We start from the raw sequence: 13,341 nt of genomic DNA on the forward strand, positions 1-13,341 counted from the left end.
TAAAAATAAAAGGAAGGCCAGAAATTAACTCATCAAAAAAATAACAACCATTAGCCCTGACTCCTGTGGCATTGTTAAGTAAGAGATAGCTCTGGCTAGCACCTGTAGCTGATATGAACATTAGGCAGCTTGGTCTACAGTCATTCCCCATGCATAGAGTCAACAGTTGGAGAAGGCCAAAAGCCAGAGTAATAATGCAATGACAAATTCTCTGAAAGTGAAGTGGCCATATGCAAAGTTCATTTCTTTCTCATGTTCATGTTTAGTTTGTCAAGTAAGACTTGAACGTGTTTTTGGTAAAATACCCAATATAAACTATCTGAGTTCAATGACTCAGAATCATGCTGACTGAGAAATTAAGTGAACAGTTAGGAAAGATTTAGTGCTTCTTAAGAGCCCTAAGCCCTGGGGTCCAGAAAGCTTTCTCCTTATCAATTTGAAGTTTTTGATCAGATGACAATGTGAAAGATCATTTCTAAGACCCAGTCACAAAATGAAATTTACAAAAATCAACAGTAAGTTGTTAACCCATTGTCTGAAAACTTTCAATGTTATTTCTTTGCTGATAATTTCTGAATTTCTATCCCCAGCTCAGACCTTTCCCCTGAACTGCAGAATCATCCAGCTGTCTTCTTGACATCACATCTGTCCTTGGATGTCTAACCAGAATACCAAACTCAACATTTATTCACCCCCAAATCTTATCCTCCAAAAAATATTTACATTTTAATAAATGTTAACCCCATTCTCTTTATTTCTCTTCTAAAACCTTGGCAATATCCTCAGATCTGTCCTTTCTCTCACATGCCTTATCCAGCTCATCAACAAATTATCTTGGGTCTTTCTTGAATGAATTCAGGATCTGGCCATTTCTTACCAACTTTACTACTTATATCTTGGTCCTAGTCATCATCATTACCAAGAATAGCCTTCTAATTTAGTCTCCTTCTTCTACCCTAGTACTTAACCCTTCAGTCTGCTTCTAGCACAGCAGAAAAAGTGATGATATTAGAACATAAATTGGCTAGATGCAGTGGCACATAACTGTAATCCAGCTACTTGGGAGTCTCAGACAGGAGGATCACAAATTCAATACCACCTCAACAACCAATAAAAAATTTAAAAGGCTCAGTGATAAGACCCTCGTGAGTTCCATCCTCAGAACCACAAAAGGAAAAAGAAGAAAAAAATGTCACTTATCTAACCTTTAATGACTTGGCTTCCTAACTCACTGAATGCCTTTATAGGGGCCTCCAGGGCTGTACATATTCTGTCCTTACCTCTCTGACCTCGGTGCATTGGTCTTCACTCATTTCACTCCACCTTCTTTTTCACATTAGCCTCTTAGGTTTCTCAGCTACACTAAGCCTTCTCCCACTTTTGAGCCTTTGTACTTGATCTTGCTTCATCCTGCTTTCTCTGTTCTTCCCCAGGTAACTGCATGGGTTTCTCCCTTCATTCACTTTTCATCTCCTATAGTTCCTTACTTAGATGTTCCTTTTTTGGTAAGGCTTTTCCCTGATCTTTATATCTAAAATTGTGAAAATTCCCAGACCTTCTTGTCCATCTTTGCCTTTTTTTTTTTTTTTTTTTTTAAAGCACATACACTATCTTTTATTTTATTATTCTGCCACTTGAACTTATGCTTCATGAGGGCAGAAATGTTGTTTCTTGTTCCTTATATAATCCCTAGCCCCTCTGGAAAGGTGCCTGACATATCATAGATATTTAATCAGTATTTGTTGTGAATAAATAAATCTTAGTTTGAGATATAAGCTCAGGTGTGTCAACCAAAATTTGGGCCTTCACAGTCTTATTTGCCAGGTGAGACCATAGATACTAATGCCCTTACTCTTGTTTGAATCTGTTAGCCAGTCCCAGAATTTATTCTAACTCGGATTTTTTGTTTGTTTTGGTTGTGTTTGTTGGGTTTTGGTTTTTTGTTTTGTTTTATTTATGTGAGGCTAATGATCAAACCCAGTGCCTCACATATGCTAGACAAGTGCTATACTATTGACCCACACCCCAGAACCTCCAACTCATTTTTGTGTAGTGTGTAGTACTGGGGATTGAACCCCCAACTCATTTTTTAAGGGTTATGGTTAATTTGGATAAGGTTTAAATTGAGGAAGACTTTTCTACTTCAGATTGTTTTCCTTACTTACTGCCTCATTAAACAAATATGATTTTTTTTATTAAAGAAATATTAGTGAATAAGTTTACTAATATGGTATGTGGAGCTGTTTTTTAATTAGTGTTTGTTTTTTATTGTAAATCTCACAAAACCCAATACTGTGGTAAGATTCACACAGATTAAATCTTAGTTTGAGATGATGGGTACCTAAAAATCAATGTTAAAGCAAAGAAGACATTGGTAATTTAAAATTAAAATCAAAGTAGATAATCCAGGTTGTTGACTTGTATAGTCAGAGGTTTATTTTTGTAATTTGAACTGTGTCTAAGACATCTTGTAGTGTATTCCTGACTGATAGTTCATGTATACTGTAAATTTGTTTAATATAATGTGCTCTGACAACTGAGTTTATATGATATTAACCTACCTTAGATGTGAAGGTCAGCATGTTGATTCTAATATGCCTCTGCAGTGCATTTCTAGGTCCCAAGACCTTTTTCCGTATAAGGAATACAAGACAAGTTTGGGAAGTCAACAACGGAAAGGATTTAATGAAGGATTGTGGGAAATAGAAATAACCCAGGAGTCAAATTTACTGGATACCAGGTACCGGTTTTACTTCATTGTCCACTTGCTTTATTTCATTTCTTTGGTTTTAATGCTTTTCAAATGTTTTTAATACATCTACTCCATTTGAAGGTCAGAATTCTTTTTAACTATAATAGTATTTGAATTAATGCAACCTACCCAAAGGATCAGTGAAAAATTGAGTTTGACAGCCATTTATTGATTACTTAATGGAGGCAGGGTCTCACTTTGTTGCCCAGTCTGGCCTCCAGGTCCTGGGTTCAAGCGATCTCCTGGCTCTTACAGGCTTTTATTTTGAAAATCTTATGAATAAACCTGAACCCTTTCAATTAAAGTAGAGTGATTTTTGTCACAGTCTGTGGTTTCTGGCTATTTTTTCAAAATGTAATTAGTTAATATTTTCCTTAGGCAATTCAGCAACAAAGCTCTTCAGAAACTGAGGGAGAAGGTGAAACACTGCAGATGCAAGCAGTGAGGAAGAAGGTGATAGAGTAGAGGAAGATGGAAAAAGGCAAAAGAAAAAATGAAAAGGAGGTTCAAAACGGAAAAAGTCATATACATCAAAGGTACTGAGAAACTCCCCGTTGTTACTATTACATGCATATTCATTAAAAAGTTTTTAGTTTATTTTCTGTTCATTTATTGGGCACATAGAAATATATACGAGATTCTGTGGAGCCTCTCCTCTTAGAGACAATATACATACAGCAAAGGGACTCTGACAGGTAACCTTAAATGTTAGGCATCTGGCTGTTGACTCTTCAGGCTGACTTGGCCCTGAAAAATACCACATTAGTTGGAAGAGATCTGTTCCTTAGATAAGGATATAGTATATAAATAGCTATGGCTCCTACAATGACTTCCAAACAAGCTCTGAGCAATTTAGAAATATAAGAGACACATTATGTTTTAACTACTATATATGCAGATATAAAGATATATTCGTACGTGTCTTTCTGTTTCAGAGAATGGGCTTGACTTTTTATTTATTCAGTTCTTATATTTCCTGATCACCTAGTCTGTCCAGACACTGAACTAAGTGGACAGTGTTGGAGCAAATCCAACTCCATCCCTGCCCTCTTGTACTTATAATATTAAATATAAATGTGAAAGGTTAATGAAAGAAATGAATGGTTGCAGGGAATGCCAGAGTAGGGAAATCTACTTTAGAAGAGTGGCTAGGTACCTTCTGTAGTAAGGTAAGTTTATGCTGAGACCTAAAAGAAGGGTTTGGGAAAAGAGAGGAGCCATGTGTGGCAGAGAGAAAGAACAGAGCTGCAAAACTTTAAGGAAGGAAAGAGTTCAGTATGTCCCCTAAATTGAAAGAAGGCCAGTGCTACTGGACAATCATGGCCAGTGGGAAAGGTGAACAAAAGCTAGAGTGCCCATTTGTAAGCCATATCATGGAGTTTGGATTTATTCCAAATTAACAATATTGAAGGTTTAAAACAACGGCATGATACTAGATCTACAATCTAGCGGCATGATACTAGATTTACAAATTGGAAGTCTAGGTTTTTTCACAGTAATTAAGAAATACACTTGAAAAAATCAAGATGTGAAAACTACACATTTTAGAAACTGAAAGCAAGATAAATGATTCCTTGAAGACCTAAGATTGGTTCAGGTTTCAGTCACATTGCTGAATACTTAAAGAAATTATTTCTACTTAGATTCTTGTACTTAGGAAACTCCTTAAAAGAAGTATCAAGAGTTTATCTGATTGTTAACATTTTATTTTGACCGTCTCTAAACTCTACCCTATTGACATACAGGTAAATTGTGTGAATACAGCATTACTTCTCGTGTACCTAGTGAAGAACATGCAGTTGCCTTGAGTGAGGGTAATGTTTGCAATTGTACAACAAAAATAATTAGAATTTTCCCTGTCAGACTGTATCTTCCATTGCAATTATTTTTAAACTGGATTTCTTCCAGCCATTTTAGGCTTAAACACCCACTTGAATTGATTTTATTTAATTTCTGATTGCCTGCTGAATTCTTTTAATGTTACTGTGCCAACTCTAAGTTACCTAAGTTTGTCTAGACTTTTAACAGCACAAATACGTGGCTTTTAAATGCCACTGTTTAATTGCTTGTTGCAAAGACCAGGAAGTAATAGGGCTCAACCTTGGAATGGATTTACATTTAAAACAGCAAAGAGGTAAATTCATACTTCACTTACTAAGACTATCCATTTTAAAGGAGCATTTAATTTGCTTTGCCTCAAGAGCATAATTTCCATGATCACTAAAGAACCATGACTTTTCTTTTTCCTTGCATTCGGGGATCTAACCCAGGGCTTTGCACATGTTAAGAAAGTGGTCTCCCACTGAACTACATCTCAAGCCCGAAACCATTACTTTTTGTTTGATTCTCAAACTTTCACATACATCAGAATTGCGTGGTAAGACTTTAAAATACCATAATTGAATCTTACATATCCCCACCCCCAAATTTCTAATGTGCAAAATCTAGAATAGGTCCTGGGGAATCAATTTCCAGGTGAGACTGATAGTGCTAAGCTGGGAACCACACTTTAAAGGACCACTTATCTGGCATACCTCATTTTTTCTTTGGCTTCCCAAATGTTTCCTTTTTGCTTAATATGGTGGTGATTTGGTTTGTTTGTTTTTGTTTTGTTTTGTTTTTTCACATTGATCTCTTAGTGCTATATAGTGTTCTTTTAAAAACTAGTAGTTCACAAACTTTTTTTTATTACATCCCAGTTAGTAGAGGAAGGGCCCACATGCCTACTTCACCTAATTTCATTTGTGGGGGGAAAGGGAAAAAAAATCTCAGTGATTATAATGAAAAGTGGATAGTATAGCAGATTTGAGAGTTATATAAAACTTTAGCAGTAAGAATATGAGTGCTTCATATGTGAGCCATAACAAAATTATAGGTTAAAAATGTTTTGCATATAAATGATTTTACTGCATACATTAGGGCTTATCAACAACAACTTAACTGATGAGGTTAAAGCACCAGTAATTTTAGTTAACAAGTAAAGATAGCAACAATTGGACATAAGACCAATTCAGTATCACACATGATAAAAACACATGATAAACACTGATTGAAAAACAAAATTTTCAGGAATTCCAGGGATCCAAAAGTTTTGCTGGCTTGGCAACCATATTTCTAGCAGAATACTGAATATTGTGACTCAGTAGTGGAAAGTCCAGTAGTACCCTTATTCCAGTCAAATTATATTGCTTGTAAACTCACTTTTTAGGTTACTCACAAATATGCTTTGCAAGCATTACAATTTCAAGGAGTTTTGCATTTTTATCAATAAAAACTGCGGGTCAAGGACTGTTGAGAATTATTGTATGTAGCAGTTACCACATTTCAACAATACTATATTTACTAAAGCAAAAGGTGTTTCATGTTGACTGTTGTTATACTTAATCTTTAACTCTGGACAGTCCACACTTTGATTATTAAAATCTCCTTTTTTTCCCTTTATAAAAGTAAAAATGACCACATTTGAACTGCCATTTGGATTTGGGTTGATAGTTTCAGTTTAGTAAAATAGAAGCAATTTGAGTATATAGTCTGTCACATAACTAGAAGGTATTTCTCTTTAGAAATTGCTTTTTTAAAAATTGCTGAGGAAGCTCCAATAAACTAGTTCATTTCTGGAAGACCAAAAGTGATTTGGCTAAATCAGTTTTGCCTAAGCTCTTATTTGCAATGTGCTTGACAATTCTTAAAATTTCTTAAAGAAGTGGTATTAGAAAAATGCTACATTTTACTGTCTTAAATAAGGTACACAATTGGAGCCAGCTTTTTTATCTTTTTATCCTACTAAGCAGCTCTTGCTGTAAACTATATTTTTAGTTTCCTCTAGAAAATAAATGCAAGATGATACATAAAAAGGACTGGTTCACCATTACAGCTGTGGGTTCTTAAAACAGCTATCCACAGTTTAAAAAAAATTAAAATTGGTTTCTATCACCCATTGGTACAAATATTCTAACATGAATGTCCATATATTATCTTGGAAAGTTCACCTCACTTCTCTGGACCTCAGGTTTCACTACTACAAAGTGATGGGCAGAACAAGATTTACCTTTAGGCTACCTTTCAGTTCTGTAGCCTTCCTAAGGTAGTGTCCACCCAGCAATATTATTCATTGATGGTGTGTGTACACAAAATCTGCTTTTAATATCACATTTCTGGAAAGAACTAAGAGATAATCTAGTTCACCTCTATTTCCCGATTCCAACTAGTTAACTGAGATGAAATGACTTGTCTGATGTCACCTAGTTAAGCCTTGGCACCCTGCATATTGTATCTGCATACAATGCTGCTTTTTTTGTGTCTTTTATATACACTTGTGCATTTGATTTCTGTTTTTGACTATAATTTTTAACATTGTCTAAACATTTAGAAATCCTCTAAACAATCCCGGAAATCTCCAGGAGATGAAGATGATAAAGATTGCAAAGAAGAAGAAAACAAAAGCAGCTCTGAGGGTGGAGATGCTGGCAATGACACAGAAACACAACTTCAGACTTGCAGAAAACCAGTGAAGGGGTAGGATAGATACATGTGTAATTTTTTCTTTAACTTAGAAGACATTTTGCTTCAGACTCAGTGTTCATATCTCAGCATTAGTAAATATTGTGTTAGGAAATGGAGAACTATTTTCAGCTTGTTTTATACATCCTGTCTCCCCCCCCCCAGAGTCTTTTTAAAGAACTTACTGAAATTATGAAATTTGACAGTTGTATTTTTTCTACTAAATCAATATCATGTTCAAAATAGTGTATTACATATTGCTGCTGCTTTGCTAGAAGCAGTAATTGAATGTATCAGTAGGCACTCTAAATATTTAAATATTCAAGCAGTATTTGAATGTTGATATTTAACTTCATTATCACAAGCAAATCCACATTTGTAAAATTGATATAAAGGCAGAGTTTGTACCTAGGGATTTTCCATGAGCATTTTCTCTGTTTGGACTAGTTGGGCAGTATCAAATTATTTTTTAAATAGTAAACCCACAGAAAAATATTACTCTGTCAACTCTGGTTTCAGTTGAATTCTTGCCTGTTTATGTCAATTCTATTTACGCTCAACTTTCCTTTTTATTCCAATTATCTATAATTATTCTTAAAATATTGTGTTCTAATTGTTCTCTTATTCCTCTCACCCATCTCAGCCTTCTTCTGTCTTCTGTCTACCTTCCTTCTCTTGATGTCTCTAGTAAATGTTCTGTCATTACCTTTACCTGCAACCTTTCCAAATCATGCACCTGCTAGCATCACTGAGGGTTTGACTATCTGGCTCCCTTACTATTCAAGAGTATGGTCTCTGAAACAGTTAGCATTAACATCACCTGGGAACTTGTTAGAAATGAAAATTCTCCCAAACTCTAAATTAAGATCTGCATTTAACTAAACCCCCCAAGTGATTCAGATACTCATTATAAGTTTGAGAACCATTAATTCACATCTTTCTATTGCCAGGGTCCAGAATATTATTTCCTCTCTCCTCCAAGATACTAAATCCATTGTCCCCTTTCTCTCCTATACTTTTATCTTCATTTCTGTTGGCTCCTTCCCCTCTGCATATAAAGTCTCAGATCTCCCTTAATCTTGAAGATAGCTCCCACCAACATATATTGTACTCTTTTCATATCTAAACTTCTCAAAAAGTTCTCTTTTTCTCCCAGTCTCCATTTTCTCACCTCCTACTCATGACAACCCATTGCACTCTTGTTTCTTCTCTTTTTTTTTTTTCTTCTGATCCTGAGATTGAACCCCAGGGATACTTTACCACAGAGCTACATACCCAATCCTTTTTATTTTTTATTTTTAAGAGGTGTTGCACTAAATTGCTGAGACTGTCCTCAAACTTGGGTTGCTGAGATTACAGATGTGCACCACCATGCCTGGCTCCTGTTTCTTCCTGTAACCAGTTCGTTAAAGCTACTGTTGTATAGGTCTCTACTGGTTTGAACTCTTTGCCAAATCTAGTATTCCCTTTAATCTTCATTTTACCCTCTGCAGCATTTAATAGGCACTTTCTCCTCCCAACTTTTCCTCCAGGTCCCAATCTCTTCTGCTTTCTCTCTGTTCCTTCTCAGTCTCTCTCTAGAGCTCCTTTCTTCTGTCTTTCTTAGCACCTTGTACACTGAAGATCTCCCATGTTCATCTTACCACTGACATGATTTCAGTTGTTATCAATGACTTTCTGCTCTGTAACCACTGCATTGTAGATTCATTTTTCTAAGTGCTATTTCTACTTGAATATTTTGAAAGCACCTCAGAAAACCAGTTGCTACTGACAGTGGTAGCAGCCTGTGTGCCACATGCCATGCTAACTGCTATACTTGTGTTATTTCATTTATTCCTCATACAAACCCCAGAAGGTAGGTGTAAGTATTGTCTTCTATTTTTTAGCTGGAGAAACTGAAGCTGAAAGAATCAGTTCAGGGTCACATAGCTAGTAAGAACCAAAGAACCTTTTATTTTTTAACTCATTTTTTAAATAATATATGTTATATACAAAAGAATATGTATATGTATGTGTCTATATGTGTATATATGTATATATTATATATAATGTTATAAAGCATATTATTGTAATAAGTACCAGTAACCATATCATTCAACCCAAACTAGAACATTAGAGTTAGAGTTAACTTGTATCTATTTATGTTTTTTCCATACCCTTCTGGCTTGTTGCCCAGAGGGAATGCTATTTGCCTTTTTTTTTTTTTTTTTTTTTTTTTGGTCATTTAAAAATTTTAGTCCATACCTACCATGTACATACAGATTTTAAACAATACATTCTTTTAAAATATATCAATTTTCCTTGGTTTGAATGTTTTAAAATGATAATATATACTCACCCTGTGCTTTTAAAATTCCTTCATGTGTTTATATGTGGCAGAAGTTGATTCATTTTTCATTGTTTTATAAGATTTAGTTTTGTAGGCATGCCACAGCTTATTTATCCACTCTGCTGTTGGGTTCTTTCCAGGTTCTTGCAGATAAGAACTGTGTTGCTATATAAGCATTTTTATTTTGTTCTCTTAGTGTACATGTATAAGAGTTCCTTACAGTGGGTAACTAGAACTGAAAGTACTGACTTTATGGTTTTTAACTTTACAAGATAATACCAAATTACTTTCCCAAGTTGTGGGGTCAATTTATACTCCATCAGCAGTATATAGAGTTCACCCTAATTAACTTGGCATCATCAGATTTTGTTTTTTGCCAATACTGTGGTTGTAAAATTGTCATTATAGTGTTGATTTGTAGTTTCTGATTAGTGATAAGATTGAGCTTGTTGGTTCATGTTTGTTGATTCACCAGTGTTTCCTCACTATACAGTGTTCATTTTTGAGTTTTTGCCCATTGCCTATTGAATTTTTTTTTCTTATGATTCATAGGGGCCTTGCATATTCTAGATTCTAACATGAATCATCATGTGCAGATATTTTGCAGATATCTTCTCCACCTTTGTGTCTTATCTATTCAACTTCTGTCTGATCTTTTACAAAATTTTCTAATTTTATTGTAGTCAACTGTATCAAAACTTTAGTTTTCTTTAATGGTTACCGTTTTTTCTGTCTTGTTTAAAACATAAACCATTTAAATCAGCATCATTTATTGAATGGTTCATTCTTTCTCTCTGATCTACATGTCATCTGTCACATAGCCGTGGAACTATTCTCTCTCTCTTCTATTCTGTTCATTTGGTCAATACACACTCTCTTAATTATAGTAAGAGTCCTGATGAGTCCCTGATATTTTATAGGGCTCATAGCCTAAATATTAATTTTTTTAAAGTTAATAGTCATGGTCTGGGATGACAAGGACTTTTTTTCTAATGGAGAATTTATAGCACATATGCTAGAAGAATGATCGAAGTGAGGATTTACCACAAAATGTTAATGTAAGAAAAAATTGTTGATTTAGTGTCTTCTATTTAGAAGGCAAAAGACATAAGATCTAGTACACTAGGGAGGGTTTACCATAGTTCATCCATTGAAAGAGGAAGGAAGGCAGAGTATTTGAACACAGATACAGGTAAGTGGATACTCAGGGTGAGAGGTCATTCAAGTTCTGATGTGATTGCTTCTATTTTCTGAGGAAGCAAGGTCAGCACTTGAAAATGAGAATGAGGAAAAGTGTTGGAAGATTCAAGAGAGAGGAAAAGGTGTAAATAGTCACTTAGAAGAATAGAAGAGTGAATGGACTTGAGAAATGAAGTCAAATTGCCAGACAGAGGTAAGGCCCTCTGGAGGCTAGTGGTCATGAATTTAAAGTGAAAGCAGTGAGAATAATTGTATTTTTCTCCAGGCATATTCAATTATACAGTCATAGAACAAAGCATTGAATTTAACTAGAATTGGAGTTTGCCTAGAGATTAGAGTACAGAAAGTTAGAGGGGAGTTGAGGGTGTATGCAAGGGAGACTGATTATAATCATTGAATTCAAACTATGTTAAGAGGAGAAAATGGACATGAAGAAGAGATAATATCAACAAAATTTTTTTGATATTATCAAAAGGAGATCAATATCAGATAAAGGGAGTGAGCTGGAAATATAGGTGGTAATAAAAGAGTAAGATGTTTGAATTAAATTATAGAAGGGTTACAGTAGTTCCTGGTGACAGTGTTGGTGCTATTGATATTTGAGTGGTACAGTCCATCATGTGAGCACTAACCACACTATAGGTTCCCTATAGTCTTGACCCCTGCTTATTAATGCCTTAGTTCAACCTAAAATGTCCCCCTATAATTTTGTTCACGAAACAATGGCTTAAAAGAATATTTACAAAAATTCCCAGTGTCTGCAAAATCACTTTTCTAAGAAATAACCATGGAAGTCACTGAAATAGGTGAATGATGAGATTTTGAAGGAGAGGTCACCAAGAAAGAGACAAAGTATTGAAAAAATTATCTACATGGCTATTGAAATTATAGGAGTTATGACATTGAAAGACAGTGGGCCAAAGCTAAAACTTCAAAGTGTAGGATGAATAATCCAGGGAATCTGTAGTTGATGCAACAAGGAGTGATTTATAGTCATTCGTTGAGATTGAAAGCTGGGAGGATTTTTTTCAGGGGAGGGGAGAACAGAGAAGAGAACAAATGGTTTATAAATAGTAGTGAAGAAGCAAGAACAGCACTGTCCCCATATCCAGGACTAGTAGTTAAGTACAAGAGCTTGGGAGAGGAAAGAGTTGCCATTTGAGAGGCTTGCAGGGGAAGAAATAGCACTGCCTTTAGGGGAAATAGAATACGCTTGTGAGTGGAATATTTGGAAATTATGTTGGGAATATAGTTTTTTTTTTTAGTGATTTATTGATTTACAGGGGTCCCATGGAAGAAATTGAGGAATTTCAGGGTGGGAGAAAGGACTCTGAGAGATGAAGACATAAAAGGACACATACACAGCTGACTAGGGATAAGAGTCCAGAAATTGATGGATGCTCTGGAGCCCATCTGTGGTAACTGAAGTAAGCAAGGATAAAAGGCTTATTAAGGATGAAAAGCCGTGATGGTCTCAAGACAAGTGGTTGTTGGTGGTTATGAATTTTGGTAGGTAAGAGAAGAGAATTTCTTACAAGGGACACCTCTTTACCACAAAAGGTTCTCTTTACTGCCTCCTCCCTCCTTGTCAGTGGAAGCATGAGTCAGAAAGGGGCAGACTCCCTTATCCAGAACTCTTTTGAGCTTCCTTCTTAACTTACTTGGATAGAAAGTAGAAGTTACTAATCTCTGAGCAGGAGGACACCATGTATTGATTGGCTTAGACTTGCTTTATTATCTATTGCACCTAACAAATTACCCCCAAACCTAGTGACTTAAAATAGTGTTTATCATCTCATCTCTTGTATGGATCGGAATCCAGGGAGGTGCAACTTGCTGAGTCCTCTGTCTGGGTGCCTCTCAGAGCTTCAGTCAAGGACTTAGCAGGGGCCTAGTTATCCTGAGGTCATCCATCCTGGTGATGGATCCTCTTTTAATTCAAATTATGCTGGCAGGATTCAGCTCCTCACATTTGTTGAACTGAGGTCTCCAGTTTCTCACAAGCTGTTGACTAGAAGAGGCCTCCCTTGATTCCTTGACACATGAATCTCTCCATGAGGCAATTTGCAGCGTGGCAACTGGCTTCATCAGAGTAAGAGTCTCTTGCTAGCAAGTGAATACTAGCCAAACAGAAGTCAGTCTTTTGTAACTCAGTCTGGGAAGTGACATCCCATCACTTTTTTGCTCCATTCTGTCATTAGAAGCAAGTCACTAGATTCAGCCCACATGCAAGAGATGGGGGGATTACACAATGGGCATGAATATCAGGAGGCAGGGATCATTGAAGACCATGCCAAAAGGCTACCCATCTTTGAACCAGCTATAGATATAAGAGGATTAGTACTGGCTTAGATCAGTCAGGTTCTTCCCACCCCTGGAAAGTTGAAATCAAGTCCTCAAATCTCAAGGCTGCCATATATTTGAGGGAGGTGTCAAGGATGGAATAAATGTTGATGTGGACAACCACACCATTCACTATTCATTCACCAGTGTCCTTGCCTTCATTCTTCTGCCCCTGAAGCTGTTACATTACTTCTACAACATAGTACTACCTCCTGTG

At 35.9% G+C, this 13,341-nt stretch overlaps 1 protein-coding gene across 1 annotated transcript in view; it reads left to right on the plus strand.

The window, feature by feature from the left end:
* Hdgfl3 (HDGF like 3) overlaps positions 1-7,276 on the plus strand; it is a 45,585-nt gene extending 38,309 nt beyond the window's left edge. Inside the window, 7 exon segments of the mRNA XM_053743346.1 lie at positions 2,607-2,620; positions 2,623-2,703; positions 2,706-2,740; positions 3,131-3,170; positions 3,173-3,288; positions 7,122-7,224; positions 7,227-7,276. Coding sequence (XP_053599321.1) covers positions 2,607-2,620; positions 2,623-2,703; positions 2,706-2,740; positions 3,131-3,170; positions 3,173-3,288; positions 7,122-7,224; positions 7,227-7,276 — 439 coding nt within the window.
* The last annotated feature ends 6,065 nt before the right edge of the window (positions 7,277-13,341 follow it).

The sequence above is a fragment of the Sciurus carolinensis genome, chromosome 2 (assembly GCF_902686445.1).
Source record: "Sciurus carolinensis chromosome 2, mSciCar1.2, whole genome shotgun sequence".
Taxonomy (NCBI): domain Eukaryota; kingdom Metazoa; phylum Chordata; class Mammalia; order Rodentia; family Sciuridae; genus Sciurus; species Sciurus carolinensis.